This window comes from Sinohyriopsis cumingii, chromosome 11, assembly GCF_028554795.1.
Source record: "Sinohyriopsis cumingii isolate HCF-2022 chromosome 11, ASM2855479v2, whole genome shotgun sequence".
Classification (NCBI taxonomy): Eukaryota; Metazoa; Mollusca; class Bivalvia; order Unionida; family Unionidae; genus Sinohyriopsis; species Sinohyriopsis cumingii.
The window spans coordinates 57,789,043-57,814,735 of record NC_142971.1 but is presented as its reverse complement, the minus strand read 5'-3'; the positions used below and the strand labels follow the sequence as shown (position 1 = coordinate 57,814,735).

The 25,693-nt window shown below is 34.8% G+C and overlaps 1 protein-coding gene across 1 annotated transcript in view; it reads right to left on the bottom strand.

Annotated features, from left to right (window-relative positions):
• Window positions 1-258: 258 nt before the first annotated feature.
• LOC149788514 (tubulin alpha chain, testis-specific-like) overlaps window positions 259-25,693 on the bottom strand; it is a 35,831-nt gene continuing 10,396 nt past the window's right edge. Inside the window, exons 2-8 of the mRNA XM_089974511.1 lie at window positions 11,090-11,312; window positions 9,545-9,693; window positions 8,028-8,180; window positions 5,445-5,748; window positions 4,677-4,937; window positions 3,670-3,810; window positions 259-2,105 (exon numbers count right to left, since the gene is read on the bottom strand). Coding sequence (XP_089830637.1) covers window positions 1,984-2,105; window positions 3,670-3,810; window positions 4,677-4,937; window positions 5,445-5,748; window positions 8,028-8,180; window positions 9,545-9,693; window positions 11,090-11,312 — 1,353 coding nt within the window. The 3' untranslated portion in view covers window positions 259-1,983. The remainder of the gene's footprint in view (window positions 2,106-3,669; window positions 3,811-4,676; window positions 4,938-5,444; window positions 5,749-8,027; window positions 8,181-9,544; window positions 9,694-11,089; window positions 11,313-25,693) is intronic.

Here is a 25,693-nt window from a genome sequence, read left to right as displayed (position 1 = left end):
AAAAATTGTCATCTATTTATGTTTTCCCCTAATCGTCTAATTTCGTTTTACCTGTAATCATCTGTGACAAAAACCACACATTAATTCAGATAAAGATGTGTCTACACACGTTTGTGTATAATGAATGCGCGATTATTGTAACTGGTTGTTATATATAACACGCAACATTTCTCTACGCGAAGAAATTAGGATCAAAATGCAATGAACAAGGACATTTTGTTGTTTATAAAACAAACAGATATTAAAAGCAAAAAGACATTTTCAACTTTTTCAATAAGTTTTTATTTTTTTAAATCATTATTTGAACTCTTTTCTCAAGACCGTCTTTTAATACTGTATAATAGCAAAATTTAAATTCAATTTCAATAAATACTAGTCGCATACTGTGCTAAAACAACCAAAAAAGAAACTGTTAAAAATGAATTTATTAATATTGCACACACGCACACACATTCGCACAACGAAGCCATACTTTGACTGCAAAGGTTCTGAAGATAAAAAGTACATGCAGAAATACGCACGTATTTACATCCAAACGACCGAAAGTGAATTAAAACACGAGAAGAAAAACAAAGACTGATTGCAAACGAGTCCTGATATACCAGCGTGTTCAATAAAAGCAAAGTTTTCCGTGTCATTAAAGAGCATTTTCATCCAAGATAACATTATACAAACTAGCAAACATATAAAGATAAATAAACACAAACATAAGCAAACAAACCATACTCGAAAACCAGTCTACAAAAAAGCATTTTTACGCGTCAGAGAGTACACATTCTTCTTTCCACTGCATTTCTAAAACGCTATATGAGGAAAGGCCTCACATTAAGTTATAGAAAAAGAAGTTAAAATACAAAATTTATATACAAACAATATTAAATTCCCTTGTGTCCTTCAGGAAAGATTTCGATCCCAACCCAATCATGAAAAATACAAGTTAAATGAAAGTAAACCTGAATAGTGTTTATGCATGGGTTTAAGGTACAAGGAGTCTTCAAAGGTGATCCTTCTATGGTGTATGGACTGGACAATTCTGTGTAGGACGTAAATCTAACAAATCAGTAAATTTATCATTTTTGCATGTAATGAAAGTAAACAATGGACAAAACGATTGATGACATAGGCATAAACGAAATAACTCTAACCCCTTGTGAAATATTGGAACAGTATAGTAAACAAAAAAATCATGGTCCCCGGTAGCGTTCCAGAGTAATCCTAGCATCAAAAATGAAGAGACAGACCGGCCTCCGTCTGGTCCGCGAATTATTATAACTTCAGGAGTCGGACACCAATTACTCCTTATTTACGAGGACAAGGCATCGAAGTAAACAAATGACAAAAATCGAATGCGATCTCGATTTGCGTAGTTTGCTTCCTGCGTATAAAGATTATAAATTGAAACTGAAATAGTTCGTACTACTAGCTTTCATTATTCTTTTTTTCAGGACTGATATCTTGGTATGTTCTTCCCAATCACCATTGTTTTTCTATCCCTACTTAATGTGTCTGTAATTTACATGGCAAATTAATAAATAAATAAATGAATAAATAAATAAATATCTTGTATCAGAAAAATCCAAATGAGTGAGCAGTACGTCTTCTGTCTGAGACAACGTCTACTTTAATATTTTCCCCCTTTTTGGGAAGTCGTTTCAGAGATTACACATCTTCGTTATCATCCACTGACTGCCTCAGTGATTCGAAAAGGACTAATACTAAACCTAATCTATACCAATGGTTACAGGTAGTCCATCTATGCTCTTGTAACATTTCACTTTTTCTCGACATACATTATGCAAATCAGTAAAACTAAAATTTATTTCATAGCAATCCTTCCGAAATAAATACCATATGCACTAAAAAATTTCAGTATTGGACCGATCTGATATATTCGTCAAAAGTTATCTCTAAAATAGAAACATGTATAAACTAGAAAGCTTTGCATTGGATAATTCTTGTCTTCACAGTATGAATCACGTTTCTTCAATATTCATCCCCGTCTTCGATGACTTCGCCATTCACTGATTCCACACCAACTTCCTCATAGTCCTTTTCCAGTGCCGCCAAATCCTCGCGAGCCTCGGAAAATTCACCCTCCTCCATACCTGCAACAAGAAATGCCAGCCACTTAATTAAATAAATATTGTTACGAGTCTATGCTCTTAAAATAAGTAACAGAAAAGAGTGAAAAGCAACAAGCTTTATCAAATTTAACAGATAATTTATTTCCTTAGGATACAAAGTGAAAATGAAAAAATGAACTTACGGCATTGCGAATTAAATCACAAAATTATCCAAGAGTTATAGACACAAGTCCTAGTAATTTAAAATACTGAATACAATTCAGGAAAAGTCCAGAAAAAAATCCCAAAACTGAATTTGATGACATGTCTGTGGTAGATATCAAAGTGTTAATGTGTCAACAGTCTTTTGTTGAATCACAGAAATATAATTCCAGGTTTGAATATGCTATAAATTCCAGTGAATGTCTCTATCCATGAATTTTATCAGAGCACTTCTGTATTTCCAGAGCAAAAATCACTTGAATTCAATAATTTGAAGAAAATAAAATTCAGCCCAACTGGTCACAACATAATACAACTTGATCTCAGGTCACAATTAGCATTTTCTAAAATAAACAAAACCATTACCTAATAGAAAATAATCTTCTAGATGATCCGGATGTTTACAAAACAGTAACCTTGATTATGCATAATTCACTTAGGAAACTCCAAAACTTTGACCCAAATAAACATATTTACTTCTTCTATTAATAATTACCCTGATATCAAGCCCATACACAGAGAGAACAATTTAGTTATGTATTAGTTGCTTACATAAAATGAAATCTTAAGAAAAGTCAATCAGGTCAAGCAAAAATGAATTCACTTTTGGATACGGTCACGTTCAGCATATAATGTTACATTACAATAGCATGTAATGAAATTTTTAAAAAAAGTTTTTAAAAACTAACAAAAAACAATTAAATTAAATATACATAACAATATTAAAATAAACTGATGTACAGTGTCCAAAAGAATCAGTGTGTCCGTCAGTGTTGCCCATCTTGTGCGTTCTGTGCTATTCCCTGACCATGTATTGTTCCACTGTGGCTATTAACGTACATACTTTCTATTTTGGCTCTAGTGATCGCAACAATTTCCGTTGGCCACCAGCAATTTGATATAGAGATTCATTTCAGTAAAAACAGCATTTCTTGCTATTTAAAATTTAATGAATTGTGCCTTTGTCTGGCAGCTATTTAAAATTTAGTGATTTGTGCCGTTGTCTGCAACGTTTTACCATGAAATCGTACGTCTGTTAATATTACGTAATTTCGAGGCTACATACATCATATAACCGACTTAATTTCTTGACAAGAATATGCAGAAATGAATCATTTAACAATTATTCAAATTATCTTTGCTCTAAAAGGAACTACTCAATGAATTAGGTGAATTTAGAAAATACAAATGATGTAAATCTAAAACTCATATCTACGGCTGCAAAATCCTATCCTTGTCTAAGAAGTCTTCACTTATCGTCGATCGGATAGAGTTTAAAAAAAAAACAACTTCTGAACATGTGTGCCATCTAAACGGAATTCGGAGCAGAATACTGTGCACGAAATAATGATATTACAGAGGGATATACATCTAATTTACCTACCTTCTCCGACGTACCAATGTACAAAGGCTCGTTTGGCATACATCAGATCAAACTTATGGTCCAGTCTCGCCCATGCCTCAGCGATGGCCGTCGTGTTGCTAAGCATGCACACTGCCCTTTGTACACGGGCCAAATCACCTCCTTTAAAAGTACCAACGAAAGAAGTTAAAGAAAAGCACAATCGCTGATATTATCTAGCTAAGTATCCATTCTCCAGTTCCTAAACATTCTTCGAAACACAAAATAAAATGCAGATGTTTACCATTGTAGGCACAAGACGTTGTCTCAGATATCCACTTTTGTCTCTAAATGCCATGTAATCAGATTAGCCTCAAACAGTAGTCTTCAAAAATATCCTGAGAGAGAGAGAGAGAGAGAGATGTCTCATTCACGCAAAATTACTATCTCATAAGGTTTTGTTCCCGGTGTTTTTGGCATTGACTCATACTGATATTTAAACACTTGTCCAAACTTGATGATAAGTACTCATAACAATATGATATCGCATCTCATAAAAGTGATGTGTTGTTGTTTAAATTTTTTTAAAGACAAACAAATAATAATAATAATAATAACCACAAGGCAGGAAGAATATTCTTCTTCTGCCCTTACTGTGGAGTATTTCCAGACTGAAAACGCAGGGCCGTATCGCACTTTATGTTATAGCTATTATATGGTAATATTGAAATGTATTGATGATATAGAGAAACGTCAGAAAATGTGTAAGTGCTTCTGATATTTCGTTAAAATAATTTTATCAAAATCGATGCCAAAAAGGACATGATATATAAACCCTTATCCATCACTCAGTGAAACTGCAAAACATGGAAATTGCAATAAAGCTTGCCTACTGAGCCATTGATGCTCCAGACTACACCATAAGAGACTTTTCTCTCGGAATTGGTCACTGTTGACGTGGAATTATATAAGCACGAACAACTGAAGTTAAACATTCATTTACGAGAGATATATGCTGTCCTTAGACGAATTAGAACGAGAAGACTAACCTGGCACAACAGTCGGTGGTTGGTAGTTAATGCCGACCTTGAACCCAGTGGGGCACCAGTCGACGAACTGGATGGTCCGCTTTGTCTTGATGGCTGCTATGGCAGCATTCACGTCCTTGGGAACGACGTCACCCCTGTACAGCATACAGCAGGCCATGTACTTGCCCTGCCTTGGGTCACATTTCACCATCTGGTTACACGGCTCGAAACATGCATTTGTTATTTCTTGGACTGACATCTGTTCGTGGTAGGCCTTCTCAGCTGTGATCCACGTATCGAAAATCATTTGAGAACGACATATTTACATATTAAATGTTTGCCATTGTGTGTAGATCGATGCAAAAAAAGTAATTGCATTTTTCAAAGGCTCATCAAGATGAAAACTTAATTACATGCATCTAATTGCAAAGATATGAAGACCAAAAAAAAACATTTATTCAACGTATCATTAGCTTTGCACGTGTTTCTTTCTTGCAACATTCTATTACATTATTTAGTAAAGATACTGAAGCCCCGAACTAGTAAAGTCATTAGAAATGTAGAGAACTTAAAGTGAAATTGAAGACAGCCTGCAGTGAACAAGTCATCAATGTTGGTGTCTCAAACAAGTAAACATTATGAAAGTCAGAAGTATTTCGGAAAGAAAGAAACCAAACATTAATCTGAGAAAACCAAATTACACATTACAAAATTTTTAAAATTTATCTGAAATTAATTTTTCCATAAGGTATTGATTAACCAGACGTAATTATAAAATCAAAATATTACCAGAAATTATTGGAGCATAGGTAACAAGAGGGAAGTGGATCCTGGGATACGGTACTAGGTTAGTCTGGAACTCTGTGAGGTCCACGTTCAGTGCGCCATCAAACCGAAGCGAAGCGGTTATGGAAGACACTATCTGGCCAATCAGGCGGTTCAGATTGGTATAACTTGGGTGCTCGATATCCAAATTTCGGCGGCATATGTCATATATGGCTTCGTTGTCCACCATGAATGCACAGTCCGAATGTTCTAATGTGGTGTGTGTTGTCAGGATTGAGTTGTATGGTTCCACCACAGCCGTCGATATCTTTGAATAAAATAAACCAAGAACTCAGATGATAAAAAATAATTGGACGGTTTTGAATGTCACCGTGACCCAATGATAATAAAAATAGATACGTTTCAGCTCTGTTGAAAATTATTTGAGCTATGAGTTTAACTTTATAATACAACGAATGCTTTCTCGAAATTCACACCTGCAAGATAAATAAATCTCATTAATCACAATATCTCAACAAACACAGATTTAAAAAAAGCTCTGTTTAATTTGTCTTCATATCAGAGAAGACGACATCGATGAGATTCACGGCCATTTTCCGCAATTTCTGCTCGCACCTATTTCAAACATGGTAGCAATATGATTAAAAATCAACATTAATGGAAGAACGTGCCAACTAACAATACCTGATTAAAATATATGCATGCTAAATGAGCATACAAATAAATCCTGCAGTTAATGGAAGTCCACAGATTCTATCAAAGGCAAATAGAGTCAGGGCAGACAATTTTATTTGAAAAATATATATTCTTCTCCTTGATAATAAATTCTCGTTGTTTTTCATACAGGTAATTCCAATTTGTTTTGTCAGACAGATAATTCCAAAAAGCCCACTTTACTACATTGGATTAGCATATTTTTAACCTTATTCTCTAATTTTCCCCGTTTGCTTTGAAAATATTCATATTATAAACACAGTGATGCATATACGTATCTACCCTAATGACCGTGGCATAAAGTAATGTACATACTGTTAAATATTTTTAATTTAATTATTTGTCTGTTAGTTTTATTTTTTTATTTTATTGCATGTCATTGTAATGTAACATTGTTTGCTGGACTTGTCCGTGTCAAAAACTGAGTTCATTTCTGCTTAACCTGATTGACTTTATAAAACAAATATTTCATTTATGTAAACAACTAATAATATCTTTATTATTTTCTATGTTTATGAGCTTATTATCAGAATCATTACTCAGGTACACGAGAAGGCGTAAATATGTTGATCAGGGTCAGGTTTTGGAGATGCCTAAGTGAATTTTGTAGGCAATTGTGTTGAAAATAAACAAGGCTCATTGGATGATTCTACACAGTTATTTTCCATTAGGTAATGGTTGTATTTAGAAAATGCTAATTGCAACTTGAGGTCAAATAGAGAACTATATTATCTTGAGACTGTGCGGATTTTACCAGTTTTGCTTTAACATCTAGCACTTTAAGTTGTATTATGTTGTGACCAGTTTGGGCTGAATTTTATTTTCTTCAAATTATTTTTGTCTTCTCATTTTTCATTTTGTATTCTAGGGTAATAAATTATTTGCTAAATGTTATAAAGCTTGTTGTCTTCAATCTTTTCTATTATTTATTTTAAGAGCATAGACTAGTAACAATACTTTTCAACCCTACGGTCCATGACACTAAATAATGGATATATTTGTCTATCCTTCTGGCCCTGGCACTAAGTAATGCATATATTTGTTTACCCTACTGACCATGACACTAAGTACTGCATATACTTATCTACCCTACTGACTATGACACTAAGTAATGGCTATATTTATCTACCCTACTGACAGTGACACTAAGTAATGCATATACATATCTACCCTGCTGACCGTGGCACTAAGTAATGCATATACTTATCAACCCTACCGACCCTGGCACTAAGTAATATAAATAAGTGAACGCGTAAAGACCTAAAAGTAACATCATGCCAAAGAAATAAAAATTGCTTTCAGCTACAGAAGAGCTGGAACAGTAAATAGTTCTTTTCAAGCGATACATTCACCGCAATTGCTCAAAGACAAGAAAACATGGAGTATGATATGTAACTACAGAAATACAATGTGCCTAGATTCATCTAGGCTAACAAAATCGTATACGAATGATCACAGAAGAAATGTCATAGGTAATGTAATTAAAGTGAGAGAAAAAAATTCACTTTAAATTGGTAGCAAGAGGGGTCAATATCTGGAAGCATATAACGCTAATTCTGGTTAATATTAATAGCAAGAGGGGTCAATATTTGGAAGCATATAACGTTAATTCTGGTTAATATTAATAGCAATAGAGAGAAGGCAGGTTATGATCCCTATATTGACTGGGAAAATGGTAGAATAACTGTAGATTACCTTAGAAAAGACAATATTATTAGTTCATAGCCTTTCCTTCTTTCACAAGAGATACGAAAATTTGTGTTTATGGTTAGGATATTTGTGATAGCAACGTTGAATTGAATTTCTGGTCTTCACCTTTGCACCTCATGAGGGTCGTTAAAAGCCGGACTAAAGTTTTGAAATGATTTGTACCTGTGGCGCTGGATAGACAGCAAACTCCAGTTTGGATTTCTTGCCGTAGTCTACAGACAATCTCTCCATCAGAAGTGAGGAAAAACCACTCCCGGTTCCGCCGCCAAAACTGTGGAACACCAGAAATCCTTGAAGTCCAGCACAGTGGTCGGCCTGGACTCAGAAAAGTGACAGAAAGTGAAGAAAAAAACTAAATTGTAAATTGGATGTACATTAGTTTATCACGGCTTGTAAGTATGTACGCGTATTATGGTTTAACTGTATACTCAACGATTCAAATATTGGATTAGTTTATGATGATGGCGAATTCTTAAAAACACGCCACATCTGCTAACAATGCACGTTCGTTTCTCATTTCCATTTGGCTAAGACTAGATTTCATTCCCAGATGGTCATGTTGTATGATTATATATATTTGAGTTTCGAAAATAAAAATATGAAACGTTTAGATGTTTTAGTGTTATATGTATTTAATTTAAAGTGCTTGTCTGTTAGTTTTAATTTTTTATTTCATTACATGTTATTGTAATGTAACATTGGTTTGCTGGACTTGACCTTGTCCAAAAATAGTGTTCATTTCTGCTTGATCTGATTTACTTTTTTTATTTCATTTATGTAAACATATTAATTATAGCTTCATTATACTCTATGTGAATGAGCTTATTAACCAAATTATTATTCAGAATAAACAAGGAGGAAATATGTTGAAGTGATAAATGTGTTGATCAGGGTCAGGGTTTTGGAGATTCCCATGTGAATTTTATAGGTCATTGTGTTGTAAATAAACAATGATCATTAGGATCATTCTAGAAGGATATTTTCCAATTAGGTAATGGTTGTTTTTAGAAAATGCTAATGTGACCTGAGGTCAAGCAGAGAACTATATTATCTTGTGACTAATGGATTTTACCTGGTGCTTTAATATCTAGCACTTTAAGTTGTATTATGTTGTGACCACTTTGGGCTGAATTTTATTTTCTTCAAATTATTCAATTCAAGTGATTATTTTCTCTGGAAATACAAAAGTGCTCTGACACAATTCTTGACCAAAGACATTCATTGGAATTTATACTGAATTCAAACCTGGAATTATATTTATGTGATTCAACAATAGACTGTTGACACATCAGCACTTCACTGACCATAACAGACACATCATCGCCTTCAATTTTGGGTATTTTCGGGACATGGACTGACTTTTATTCGGTACTTTTTATTACTAGGACTTGTGTCTTTAATTCTTGGATTATAATTTGGATTTGATTCGCAGTACCGTAAGTTCTATTTTTCTCATTTTTCACTTTGTATTCTAGGGAAATAAATTAATTGTTAAATTTTACAAAGCTTGTTGTCTTCACTCTTTTCTGTTACTTATTTTAAGAGCATAGACTCGTAACATTAGTCATTTGATGAAAATGAAAAACCGGAAATGCATCTTTACATTTTGTATGGCCCCTTAGACAAAATGTGTAAAAGAGATCCCATATGCAGAAGTGAGGGTCTCAACAAAATCTTACCATTTTCCTGATTTTGTCCAGAACCAGGTCGACAATTTCTTTGCCAACAGTATAATGTCCCCTGGCATAGTTGTTGGCAGCGTCCTCTTTGCCACTAATTAACTGATCTGGATGAAACAGTTGTTTGTAAGTTCCGGTTCTCACTTCATCTGGAAAATGATTATCTTCATAAAAAATCAGCAATAACATTTCTTACATTTCAAGGACTTTGTCACTAGCAAAATTTAATGTATTTTCTAAAGAATAGATTTCATCACTAACTTGATTCACTTACTATGAGGAATCTATATCGATAAATCCAGAATTTAGAAAGTTTTGCATATATTACAAGCGTTGAAACAAATGATGAGGCGAACCTAACAATTAGCCATTGTCTTATACTGATTATAAATACAACATGATGAGGCGAACCTAACAATTAGCCATTGTCTTATACTGATTATAAATACAATATGATGAGGCGAACCTAACAATTAGCCATTGCCTTATACTGATTATAAATACAACATGATGGGGCGAAATTAACAATTAGCCATTGCCTTATACTGATTATAAATACAATATGATGAGGCGAACCTAACAATTAGCCATTGTCTTATACTGATTATAAATACAACATGATGAGGCGAAATTAACAATTAGCCATTGCCTTATACTGATTATAAATACAATATGATGAGGCGAAATTAACAATTAGCCATTGCCTTATACTGATTGTAAATACAACTTGAGGTTATAGGTCTGTCAGTAGTGTTGACTTTTAAAAACAAACGTATCAAAATTTTCCTTAACTCAAACTTGGTGTTTACATTCTACAAATTCTTTGAACGGATGATATTTCTAAAATGTTCCTTAGAATTTTAGTGAAACTTCATAATTAAGTAAATCTTAATTGAGAATATCATTAACATCATATTCGGGCGGCCAAATAAAAATATTGGCCAAATGCCTTCTCAAATCTATCGAACACGCCTCTAGTCAAGAATGGTGAAGTCCACATTTCTGTCGGCAACCTGCAACTGACGCCTGGTTTGCTTGTGTGGAATGATAGACAGATAGCACGACTAAAATATATGGTTGTTATCAGTGTATTGATGTACACATTTCGAATTTTTATCAATCATTATTTTGTCATGATATATTTCTACATTATGATCAGGTCTTCGCGTTTAACAGGTGTCCATTATGAGCAGGTGTTAACTAAACAGACGTATTTTATGATCTTAGACTATACCGTCCTGAGTTTTGGTTAATTTGAGCATGGTGCTTTCATTTTGCAAACTGAGACATTTTCTGTTTGGAACTTAGAGTTTTAGTCAAGCCAATTAAGTCGGAGTCGAGTTTAGTATTAGCATCTGAACGAGACGGCAAAATAAATATGGTGGTCCCTTGCCCTTTTAAGTTGCGTACCTCTTTTCTTCTTGTTTACATATATTTCATAACTTGGTGATTAGCTTTAAAGTTAAAAGAAGCCGCTTAATATATCAACTACACTTTCAATTCAATAGAAGAAAGAAAAAACACATTGTTGTTTAGACAACCTACCAACGACACTTGGTTCAAGGTCAACATATACAGCACGTGGTACGTGTTTCCCTGCACTCGTTTCGCTGAAGAAGGTGTTGTAAGACTCGTCCCCATTGGTTATCAATTTTCCACCCTCTATCAGACCGTTTGGGTGGATGCCATGTTCCAGACAGTACAACTCCCAGCATGCGTTGCCTATCTGAACTCCAGCTTGGCCTACGTGCACAGAAATACACTCTCGCTGAAAATTAGATGGCGGTGTTTATTTGTCTTTGTATAGTTTAGTTTCAATTATTTCTTCATTCACACATCGAAATACTTATCAAGTACGCATGATACATAAAAAGATCACACCTCAGACACCTACCAGTAGATTTGCAATAAAAAAAATAGCTTGAACTTCATTTATATCTGATAAAGTTCCGTCAAAAGTAAACGTTAAATTATTTTGAAAGTTTAGACAAACCTCAGATAATAATATGACAATTAAATTTTCTTCGGGCCTCTTATCATCTTTCTGACGCGCCACCAGGTGTGAACAGTTTTGGAAACTTTTACACCAAAAGTATTAGCCCCATTCGTCAAAATTATCAAGCTCGTAATATGTTATTGCTCCTGTTTAAATGCGCTTGGTGTTTCCTAAGCAACCGTTTGATTTCCAGATTTCTAAATCGATTATGGTGAAGTCTTAGGCAAATACACATTGTGATCATTGTTCACAGCTACAACGCAGTTGCCACTTCAATCAGCCAGTAATACCTGTAAGAAATATACTGGCGTCTTTCCAGTTCTCGTCAGCAAATTCGTTCTCGTCATAGTAATCAAAAAGCACGGGTTTTGACATTTTAAATTGCTTCTTTGGTCTTTTAGCATGTAGCCGCTTGTACAGTAAGTTTGATGGGCATCCATCAACATCTGCGTGTAGCCCATTTATTCAAACAACGGACCTGAGTCACCATGAAGTCATCTTATTTACGTTACTTCGAAGGGGGAATCGCACGTCGGGATCGCGTTCACAACAGAAGACCAGTAAGGGGAATTAATCACGGGCCATTGTTGTATAACACATAACACGTGCTTGACAGTTAGATAAATATGCAAATTTGAAATTTAAAGAATCAGCTGAGCGATAACGTCTACATAAATTAAGATTATTTTGTGCATTTCCTGCCTGGGAAAATATGGACAGACACTGATGCAAGATGCAGTGTCATTTCTAGATAAACGATGCATATCACTACCAAGAAAAATGTAAAAGGAAATGCACTTAACGAAATAATAAAACAAGAATCCATCGAAGAGACCGACGCTCAACAGTGCGAAAATAATTTCCAGAATTCACGATAAGAATAATTCTTCCTTTTAAGTGTCGAGTGTTGAAACCATCCCTGATATTTTTCAACGTAAACGTGATTTTCAAATTAGCTGCTGTGTTAAATATATCACATTTCAGCTTGGTACTATTTTCATTAAGGTCAAGGTAGACATCATTAGATGTATTTTGGTTAAATGTCCACGTCATAATGATCATACATGGGGGGGGGGGGAGTGACATCGGTATTTTTAGACGTTCGACTGGCACATTTTCATTTAGGACCAGCTCTGTATCATAAGAAGACTCCTGGTGAAAACCTCATGCTTATATATCCATCCATTTGGAGAGGAATATAGATAACACTATTTTTAAGATGACTTTCCAGTCAGGAGGAGTAGCAATGACAAGACTCACAAGATGACGGCTGTGGCGGCCATATTGGAGGTTAGATCGGCACCAGTTCTACCAGAACGTCATAAGAAGTATTAAGTGAAAACCTCGTGTTGCTATGATCATCCTTTCAAGAGGAGCAGCGATAGCAAGATTTTGCAAAGATGACGGTTGTGGCGACCATGTTGGATGTCCGAGCAGCACCACCTTCGTTTAGGACCAACTAGACAGTGGGGTTAATGTTGTTGAAAAGTTTCAAGGCAATGCTTCAAGTAGTTTACTAGTAGTAGTGATAACAAAACAGACGGAAGGAAAACGGACAAACAAGCTCTTCTGGTATATGAAAAGCAGAACTGAAGACTCGAAATATTTTGCAGCTCTGTTATTATGGAAGAAGAAAATTTATGCAGAATGGCGAGGACCATAGCTCCAGTCAGACTATATTTAGAAACAGCATACAACTTGAACGGCAAGCTATCATGCATTCCGTTGTTTTACGCATGCAGCTGAAAGTCCGTTATATGATGTGTACTCCATAGTAAATGTTGTGTACTCCTTAGTATATGTTGTGTACCGATTATAGGGTAATGTATATTGCCTGTTATATGTTTTGCATTCCTTTCTATATGTACTGCATTTATTTTGTATTGTTGTGCACTGCCTATTATATCTTACACATTTCTTGATAGATGATGTGTGTGTTTTATTATTTGAACATTTTACGGTATGTGATATGCAGTTCTAACTATATATTGTACATTTCTTATCATATTATGTGCTGTTGTTTTATGTTCTATGCATTACTTATTATATGATGTACATTTCAAATTAATTTTTCTAAAGTAGTTTTAATTATATATTTTACATTCAATAATGTTTGGTGAGCATTTATTCCTATATTATATGATAAATATAAACTTTATATGATGTGCAAACCTCGTTATGTGACGTAAATATTTTATTATATACTAAATATTTTTCATTATGATGTACAAACCCATTATAATGAAGTTCACGCAATCAAGAGTGAGAGGTTAACAATACACAGGTTACAGAGGAAAATGCTTTGTAATTGACCCATATATATTTTATCCCAGTAGCTGAATTACATATAGCACACTTGCAATTACATATAACACACTAGCAAGTACATATAACACACTAGCAATATACTAGTTGGGATAACTTAAGCTATGCATGTATCTTTCTATTTTTCCCTTGATACATGTACATTTTTTATTTGTACCATGCTATATTGCCCTCGATACAGGTAAATTTCTTACCTGTACCATGCTATTTTGCCCTCGATACAGGTAAATTTCTTATCTATACCTTGCTATTTTACCCTCGATACAGGTACATTTCTTACCTATACCTTACTATTTTGCCCTCCATACAGGTACAGTTGTTTCTGTACCTTTACAGTTTTTTCTGTACCTTGATATTTTGCTCTCAATACAGTAAAATTTCTTATCAATGAGGCTCAAAATCATTTGCTAGCCACTTTACTGAAAATGCTCTAAGTTTGGAATGATCGAGCTAAAATTAAATGTGTTAACATTTATGCAACTTTCCAGATCTTGAAAATCTTGCATTTGATGGCTTTTCTGCGTCGATTTTGACAAAATAAAAATTGCTTAAGCAGTACACAACAATTTTATATTAGTTCATTGTGCGTAAAGGTGCAAAAAAAAAAAAAAAAAAAAACTACTGCTTGCTGCTTTTTATTTCTGTATTACCATCAATATGTTTACCGAAAATTGGTAATTTGAACCTTTAAAAAAACATAATGGAAACAACGGGTTTCAGATACGCTAAAGCACTTGGAAACAATATAATACCATGATATTTTTCTTTTGTAAAATTGATGCAGAAATGCATTATAAACAGACAGAACTGTGATATATTGACCTTAACCGTGAACTCCTCCCCATCAGATGAAAAATAGAAAAGAAGTTGTAGATTTAATGCCTCCCAGCAGGTATTGTACGTATTGATTATTGATTGCCAGTACATATAATTTGATAGGGTCTTGAAGTTAAACTTTAAACAATCAAATCTATACGCTTGAAACTTGTGATTTGTTTATAACGCCAACAATATTGAAAGTGGAACGACAATGATGAAAACCATCCACGGTCTATTCACATCATCTGTGATGCATGCCTCGCAGAGATCAAATCAATCATGTGATTATGGTTGACAGTGACGTGTGCAAAATTTTGATTTGTAAATCATGTAATGAAAACATACACATCGTATGATAGACATCCACATCACATAGAGGCTCGAAGAATACATAAACTTTCTATTGTATCATATCATACTAGAAGTATCTAAAAAAGTGCTGAATATTTTATTATAACTTTTATGTTTATTTTAACCCGTCAATAAATTGAATGCCGATCGATAGACAACATGCTGTTAAATAAACTAATCTGCACATGTAAATACTGCACACCGGACACAGTTGCATGCTGTGATGTATGTCCTACAATTCTGATGTGGTTTCATCGTTTTAAAGGTAGTTCCGAATCATAGAAGATGGCGGACGTTTTGGAAGACCGTTATATGCGATTGACGAGTGGCTGTTGTGGAGGTAGGAATAATTGATGAGAATCCTCGACTCAGAGAAATACATTTTCATTATCACGTCAGCTGTTTTTAATATACTGAAGAATCATTCTGAAATTCAGAAAAGTAAGTGCAATATGCTGACGACTGATAAAAAGGGACTCAGGTTGAAATCTTTGAGAACTGTGCACAGGTACATGGAAGTTAATTGAGAAACGTGTAACCGTACACGGGAGTTCTTTGAGAGTGTGTACAGGTGCAAGGGAGTTCTTTGAGAAGTGTGTACAAGTGCATGGCAGTTCTTTGAAAAGTGTGTACGGGTACATGGGAGTTCTTTGAGAAGTGTGTACATGTGCATGGGAGTTCTTTGAGAACTGTGTACAGGTACATGAGAGTTAATTGAGAAGTGTATAAACGTACACGGGAGTTCTTTGAGAAGTGTGTACATGTGCATGGGATTTTTTTGAGAAGCGTGTACAGGTGCGTGGGAGTTCTTCGAAAAGTGTGTACAGGTGCAATGAGTTTTTCATAGAATGCATTGATGTACAGTTCACTAATAAATAACTTTGTTATACAGCGCACTAATATCTAAAACTTTTGAAATACTCCATGCATATTAATAAATACACATCGAATATTAATGACTGAAAATCACATAATCAAAAATACACATCATATAATTAGAAATGCACATCATATAATTAGAAATACACATCATATAATTAGAATCATATAATTATAAATATTCATCGTATAATTAGAAATACACATCATATAATTAGAAATACACATCATATAAGTAGAAATGTTCTTCATATAATCATTAATGCAAATCATTTTTTGTTTTTAAACAGCACTTGATGGAATGAACAACTTAGGTAACAACTACACATCATATAATTCAAAGTGCACGTCGTGTAATTGAATGCAGATTCAACCGCATGTACTCAAAACGAGTCACTTACGACAGCTATGGCGTTTCTATAGACGGTAGAAGTAAACTAATGTTTATGTTGAAGTACTGAAAATACAATCAAAGCTGATTTAGAAAACATCAATAACAACGAGAAAAAAAACGAAAGAAAAACAAAACAATCAAACTTGTGTTAGAGATCAGAAATGGTAGTACGCCGGTTACTATAGAACAAACTTTACCCTTCCGCTTATCTAATTCAGTTCCTTTTTATGACTGAACTACCTTGTGTCGGTGCACATGGCTGTATCATGCACTACAGCCATGTTATTCAAAACTGAATTTTTGAGTAAGCAGACCAAGAGATTTAAATTAAAATAATGGGGAGAATAATAATGGAGAAGAACATATATATTATCATTGTTAAAGATTCTCTCTCTCTCTCTCTCTTTCTCTCTCTCTCTCTCTGAATATATGTGCAATGTTCTACTATAATGGAAAAATTAATATTTTAGTTTAATATATTTTGAATGTTCATCTTAAAATCCATCGTCGCAACCCACAAGAGACTTTCCGCTACGCTCCTTTATCGCCGTGACTGCCTGTGAAGTCCCATATTTAATGAGTTCGCATAAACAAAAAGCATAAACAAAAATATATCAACAAAACAAAGAATCAGTTTCTAACATGTAAGTGAAAGTGTCCGTTTAATCGATCGTGTTTGAAGGAGAAACTTTGAGTGGCTTATTTAAAGAGCATGAAAGGTCATATTGGATCACAATGACGAGGACATTTTACTGACACTTGCAGTGATTGGTTCGGCGGGTTTATGCATATTAGTGTGAGAACAGGAAATCTCCGCACAGGGGCCACGTGTAATAAAATAGAGTAGAGGATTGTCTTCCGTGGCCTTGCCACGGTGATCTAATCCTTGATTACCAATTGTTTTTAAATCATTTCTCTAGCAGTAAGCACACTTTGTTGGAAACCATAGTGGTGTAAGTGTGTATGCGTGTGTATGTGTGTGTTTGGGGATATATGTAAATTCCGCATATGAGCGCAACACGATCGTTTAAATCAAATGCAGTTTCAGCCAGCAAACCATTACATCAATAGCTTGCCAAAAGTCCACAAGACTTTCAAGTGACAGTCTATTAAAGAGAAAAGCCGAGGCAGCCGTCTTTATCATGCATCCCCTCATATACCTAGCCAACCAGGCACTTTACCATATATCCCCTCATATACATAACCAACCAGGCACTTTACCATATCTCTACTCATATATATAACCAACCAGGCACTTTACCATATCTCCCCTCATATACATAACGGATCAGGCAAACGTGTTGCTACCACGTCCAAAATACCGAAACTTAATGATGGGTGCGTTATCGCTTCTTAATCATAAAAAGATGATAATTCCTGGAGTCGTCAAATTAATGTTGAAATTGTATGCGGCTTTACAGATATATGTATGTTTCACGAAAAGTTATTTCTTAATAAGCTGACGTTTTTACACTTTTATATAAAACAGAAAAAACTATATATTAAGGAAACACACACACACACGGTATTCACATATGTATGTATGGATGGATGGATGGATGGATGGATGCATGCATGCATGCATGCATGCGTTTATATATGTATGTATGTATGTATGTATGTATGGATGCATGCATGCATGTATGTATGTATGTATGTATGTATGTATGTAAAACATTCTGTTTCTTTACCATTTCAATTTGAAGTTCGCTCCCGACTGTCATTTTCAATATTAATGTCTCATAACAAAAACAGATCCTTGAAGTTTTGTAATGAAGCAAGAAAGACTATAATGTATTTAAATTGAAAGTATGAACCACGTGCAAAAACAGACTTTGTAAGGTGTCCTATGTTGTGTAAATATTTCTTCCTTCTTGATACAAGTATTGATAAAATGATCAATGAAAAGTTTGAATAAAAAATAGCTGCCGTTAATATATCTCACATTTAATTACTTGGATTATTATCAGCTTGATCACACAATATATAAACTGTAACTGAATAAATATTTTATCACACCTCATGACTGGTCATCCATTTACCATTTTTTATTTCTCTTATATAATTGTTATATTATTTTATTTAATTGCGTCATTTTGTAGAATGGATTTTTCCTTTTTGATACATGTTAGATCTGCTTTCCAGCACGGAATTTCAAACATATAAAAAAAAAATATTTTTGCTCAGACGATGCCAAAAGTAGTAGCCACATATCGGACATTGTGATATTATTTATACACAGCTATTGTGCATTAGGTCTTGTTAATTTCTCTTTTCGTGAAGTATTGAGAACTGAGGCTATTTTGATTCCATCGCATCCAATGGTTTTATCATAACCCATCTCTCTTATACGCACGGCAAAAAAAAAACAAAAAAAAAAAAAAAACAAAAAAAAAAACAACATAAATACATACAATATTTTATGCTTATTATTATATAAATATAAATTGTTTTAGCAGATGTATTTTCATCGAAACAGCAGGAGAGTTTAATGTTTGGCTCGTTCTTCAATTTTCTTCATTAAATATCCTGTTAACATGTACTACATGCTACTTGCAATCGTTTCGCAAGGTACATAAATAAATAAAAAAAAAAATGTCTGCAGCACATTTTATTTCCAGACAGTAAAACTGCATGAACTGCACATCTCTGATCTGGAGTTGTCAGACGTGTGCGCAGAACATCTGGCAATGCGCGCGTTGCCGTGTAACAGTACACTGCAGACAGCTGGCTTTTAATTCTCCATTGAAAACTCTACAGCGTAATGGACCCATCTTACGTTTCAAACAATTAGCTAACAGCGGTGGAGTGTCATTAGCAAGAAACTGGTAAAATAAACTAAAAAGCGACGCCAAGCCACTAAGTGTATGTTAAGTAAGGTGACCTTGAAACGATAAGAGATTGTTTTGTTGTGTATTTGATTTAAAGTATGGCTTAAGTATCACAAGAAATTTTGATATAAAAAATATACTTTTTTCTTCCATGGTATGTGCCATCATAACAAGCTGCTCCACATCAGATCGGCACCATTTTCATTTGGGACCAACACAACATTATAAGATGTCTATTAGTGAAACTCCCATGTTGATATTACTATCCATTCTGGAGGAATATGGGTAACAAGATTTTCAAGATGGCCACTGTGACGGCCATATTGCATGTCCCAGCGGCAACGTTTTCATTTAGGATAATGGCAATCCTCGAACTAGTTTAGGAAAAGCGGTAACAAATTTGTGCCAACGGACTGAAGGACGGACGACGGACCACAGATTATCACATAAGCTCTTCTGGTCGTTGACCAGTAGAGATAAAAATAAGAGAAAAAAGGCTGACACAGTTGAAACTATAAAAAGAAGAGGAAATGGAATCTTAAGTGTACGGAGAATAAAATGTTTCGTTTACTGCACGAACTTCACTCGTGTGCAATAAACTTACCACTTTTAATTAGTATAGCTTACGCTGACCTATGTCATAAATTGTCAGTTTAAAAATCTAAGTTTCTTAGATTAGTGATCTAATATGGGTTTTTCAAGTAAATGTTTCCTCTATAAAAAAAAAAATTCAAATGAAAGAAAGACGAAACTTAGTTGTAATGAAAAATAACGGAGAATCCTACCGAATAGATAGAAAACCATATCATAGCAGCATTGGGAGTTGCAAGTCGCGTACATAACGTCCTGACTATTTTACCCGAAGTAAATGGGATTACCGTGTGTTCCTGACATGCAAGTCAGTGTAAGAAATGCTGTATTGGCCATGGGATTTTATTAGAGCAGACAGTTACTATGGTATCCAGATGTGATGCTTATATCCCGGCACAGATGCCTAGCTGTTATGAGCTTTACCTCGTTTTTGACGTCACGCTTTGTCTTCCTCGACTCATTCCAGAGCAGTTCATTCACAATTCCTACTCGATGGAAAACCGGCTTCTACTGCAAATACTTGCTGTTTCGGCTGCATTTGAGGTGAACATTTTATTCACGTTGAAAGTCTTAATTAGCCTTTTCTTCGGATGAAGTCTTAATTAGCTTATCAAGTCATTTTTTAAATAAACCATTTATTAAACAATTAAAAATGTATGAACAATTTAGCAGAGATTTGGCAACAGCTACATAAACTAGGCCGAAACTCCCGATATACCAAAGAGAAAATTCCAATAAAAATTGGTTAGACGAAAGCTTAAAAATGAAGAGAAACAGATATATATATACACACACACACACACACATATATATATATATATATATATATATATATATATATATATATATATATATATATATATATATACTTCTAGACAATACTGTATAGATTTTTTTATATTTTTGTGGGGTTTAACGCCATTTTCAGCGCATAGTAGGTTATACATGACAGCCAGGATATATGGAGGAGAAAGAACTACTGACCCAAAGGAAGCTACTTTTTTATATATATACCCACATTGGTCGAGCTGAGACACGAAATCAATCGGCCTTACACCACTCTACCACTTAGGACCTTAGACCATTCAGCTACCAGGGGCCTCAGACCATTCGGCTCCCGGGGCATGGTGCATATTAGAACTAGAACGTACAGCCTGAGACAATTTCTAAAATCCATTTTGGATCAATTATCTTGCATTCACTCTGATAATCCAAACTGAATTGGAAGATGAGAAATTACTTGCCTGGGAATAAGAAAGAGAGCTGCAACCCGGGTATTGTCCCGGATTCATGGGTAACAGACTTGAGGTCTGTTAATACTGGTGATAAGCGAAACTAGAGTGAAGTAGCGTCAATTGCGTTTTAAAGGAAAATGAATAACAGAAAAAAATTCATACTATTTCGTGATTTAATGTAGGATTACAATTAAAGAAATTTCAGAGGCCAAGTCATTCCCATCTCAAGTCTAATACATCTCTATAGTTTGATTTTATGTCAAATGAAAGGTTAAATGCATAATTAAATTACTTTCCTGGTGACACAAACTGTTCAACTCTTGTTTTTTTCTCTCCAAATGGAGTACATTCTAAATAATGGGCCACTGAATATCTGACCCTAAGATACAAATCTGATGATTAACATGATACAGGAAATCACCGTGGTATATCTTTGACTATTACTATTGACATTTTTTCACAGGAAATCTCCGTGGTATATCCTTGACTATCACTATTGACATTTTTTCACAGGAAATCATTGTGGTATATCCTTGACTATTACTATTGACATTTTTTCACAGGAAATCATTGTGGTCTATCCTTGACTATTACTATTGACATTTTTTCACAGGAAATCATTGTGGTCTATCCTTGACTATTACTATTGACATTTTTTCACAGGAAATCATTGTGGTATATCCTTGACTATTACTATTGACATTTTTTCACAGGAAATCATTGTGGTATATCCTTGACTATTACTATTGACATTTTTTCACAGGAAATCTCCGTGGTATATCATTGACTATAGCTATTTACATTTTTTTAAATACAGGAAATCACCGTGGTATATCCTTGACTTGTACAATTGGCATTTTTTATATTCAGCCTTAAACAATAGACTTCACAAATTCATTTAAAAACACGATTTGATAACTGGAAGTGTCTTTACTCAGTCATCTAGAACATCGGACGACATGTATATCTCGAGATTCTTAATATATAGGTATCGTAGCAACACTAAATAAATATGAGAAACAGTTTGATTGCTGTGTAGAACTTCACAAACAATATTGTAGCAGTTCTTCATACTGAACTGAATCTAAAACTTTGTACTCTAAATATAGGTACATATCTAAATATAGGTACAGATTAAGCGTCAAATTTGGTGATGTGCCATCTGACACATTTCATCTTAAGATATGTACAAGACAAGGTGTCAACTTAGTCTAAATCTGTTTACAATTTTCATTATTGATTTTCCTATGAGTTTAAAATCTAATCCTTACTATGTTATACTATATTCGTTACCAATAGACTGTCTAATGTATGCTAACATTGTTATCCTTACTGTTATACTAGATTCATTGTCAACACTGACAACCGACAGCCTACTGTATGCTGTTGACATTGTTATCTTTACTGTTATACTAGATTCATTGTCAACACTGACAACCGACAGCCTACTGCATGCTGTTGATATTGTTATCCTTACTGTTATACTAGATTGATTCATTATCAATAGACTGACTACTATATCATGCAGACATTGTTATCATTACTTTTATACTAGGTTCATTATGAACAGACTGACTCATGTATGCTCATGACATTGTAATCCTTACTGTTATACTAGATACATTATCAACATTGTGCCTAATGAATGCTGATTGCATTGTTATCCTTACTGTTATACTAGATTCATTATTAACAGCCAACATACTGTATGCTGATGGCATTGCTATACTCTCTACATCTGCAATGGGTCTTGCATTGAGTGGTATTTGGAGGTCAATTTAAATAAAACAAACACGTTGAATGAATCAGGAGGTCGTTTGAAAGAGAGTGTTCATTTTTAAAACAGAATAGTTGAATGTGTCTCTTGTTACCGATATCTTGGAATGCATTGTCTATATTATGTATTGTCAATTAACAACTTTAAAGTCAAGTCATTAAAGCGTACCAAATATTGTACTGTGATCATGTGTAACCTTACAATCAAGTACTTAAAGCGTATATGTACTGTGCTTAACTTTACAGCTAAATCAGTATAGATTACCATTTATTATTGTACTGTGATCCTGTGTCTATTTCAGTCCCTGTGTTAAATTTAGCTTTACTATTTTCGGCTATACAATTAAATCTTCTCTAATGAACTCCAGAGTCTCTACATTATTGTACTGTAAAGAATCTAGTTCATTGAACTGGAGAGAGTCCGATAACATTTTGGTACTGCGACGAAACCTTGTCAAATGAACTGGAGAGAGTCCATTTACATTGTGATACTAGGGGCCCCTAGTGGCCGAGTGGTCTAAAGCGCTCTCCGTTACGGATCACTACCATCTCACCTCAGTCTGCGTGGGTTCGAGTCTCGAATTCAGCCAGTGTGGGTATGTGAGAAAGCTTGCCAGGAGCTTCTCGAGGGTCGGTGGTTCTTTCCGGGGTTTTCTCGGGTTCTTCCTCCACCATTAATACTGGCCGCCATGTACATATAGCCTATCGTGTGCTGAACAATGGCGTTAAACCCTACAACAACAACAGCATTGTGGTACTCTGAGGTACATTTTTCCATGTTAGTCCAGGCTGGAAAATCTAAATGGAGAATTTCCAAATTTGCATGACGCATGTGAATGTTCCAAGTTAAAAAACTTATTACGGTACTCTAAGCTATCAATCTCCTCCCTACATAGGCATAAATGTATTTAGTACATAAGCTATCATACATGTCTGATATTAAACGAGAATCTCTATACATGGACATAAATATGTTCAGCAAAACTATACGACGTAGACAGTCAATGAAGTATCGGAGTGACTATGATTCACATATGCGAGATTTAAGAATTTTGTCACCGAAGTTTATTTATTGAAACTTGTCGGTTTGCTAACATATCAAGAGAAGAAAGAATCCATTAAAAATATTAAAGCAATGATATAAAAGATGAAAATCCATTTCTTGTTTGTTTGTGATACGTAGTCTGCATGTTTACAGCAAGAGGTGGATGGTGTAAATAAGAAAGAAACCAATGACTGACTTGGGTGACATTCACAAATTTGACTGGTTACTTAACGGCGAAAATGAACGAATGCTTTATGTATTAGGTAAATTTATCTCAAGCAATAAGTGCATCACATTGTTTACTCTCATAATGTGTACATATATAATGACATACACATTGAATAGAGAAGGAAGCCGTCAATAAAAGGTATGAACACATGAACCAAGAGTACAGAATAGAGAAGGAAGCCGTCAATAGAAGGTGTGAACACATGAACCAAAAATATAGAATAGAGAAGGAGGCCGTCAATGGAAGGTATGAACACATGAACTAAGAGTATAGAATAGAGGAGGCCGTCAATAGAAGGTGTGAACACATGTACCAAGAATATAGAATAGAGAAGGAGGCCGTCAATGGAAGGTATGAACACATGAACTAAGAGTATAGAATAGAGGAGGCCGTCAACAGAAGGTGTGAACACATGTACCAAGAATATAGAATAGAGAAGGAGGCCGTCAATAGAAGGTGTGAACACATGAACCAAAAATATAGAATAGAGAAGGAGACCGTCAATACTAGGTGTGAACACATGAACCAAAAATATAGAATAGAGATGGAGGCCGTCAATACTAGGTGTGAACACATGAACCAAAAATATAGAATAGAGAAGAAAGCCGTCAATACTAGGTGTGAACACATTAACCAATAGTATAGAATAGTGAAGGAGGCCGTCAATAGGAAAGTGTAAACACATGAACCAAGAGTATAGAAAAGTGAACGACGCCGTCAATGGAAGGTATGAACACAAGAACTAAGAGTATAGAATAGAGAAGGAAGCCGTCAATGGAAGGTATCAACACATGAACCAAGTGTATAGAACAGAGAAGGAGGCCGTCAATAGAATGTGTGAACACATGAACCCAGAATATAGAATAGAGAAGGAGGCCGTCAATAGAAGGTATGAACACATGACCCAAGAGTATAGAATAGAGAAGGAGGCCGTCAGTGGAAGGTATGAACACATGGAACAAGAATATAGAATAGAGAAGGAGGCCGTCAATGGAAGGTATGCACACATGATCCAAGAGTATAGAATAGAGAAGGATGCCGTCAATGAAAGGTATGAACACATGAATCAAGAGTATAGAATAGAGAAGGAGGCCGTCAATGGAAGGTATGCACACATGAACCAAGGGTATAGAATAGAGAGGGAGGCTGTCAATGGAAGGTGTGAACACATGAACCAATAATATATAAAAGAGAACGACGCCGTCAGTGGAAGGTACGAACACATGAACCAAGAGTATAGAATAGAGAAGGAAGCCATGATTAGAAGGTAGAATACAAGAACCAAGACGATATAATAGAGAATAATGCCGTCAGTGGAAGGTGTGAACACATGAACAAAGAAGATAGAATGTAGAAGGAAGCCATCAATGCAAGGTGTGAACACATGAACCAAGAAGATATAATAGAGACGGAAGCCGTCAATCGAAGGTATGAACACATGAACCAAGAAGATATAATAGAGAAGAAAGCCGTAAATAGAAGGTACGAATACAGGAACCAAAAATATAGAATAAAGAAGGAAGCCGTGAATGGAAGCATGAATACAGGTACAAAGAATACAGAATAGAGAAGGAGTCCGTAAAAAGAAGGCATGAACACATGAACATGTATAATCGCGAAATTATTACAGCAGGATCAAGAGAGGAAAGATAAATAAAATATTAAACTGTGACCATAA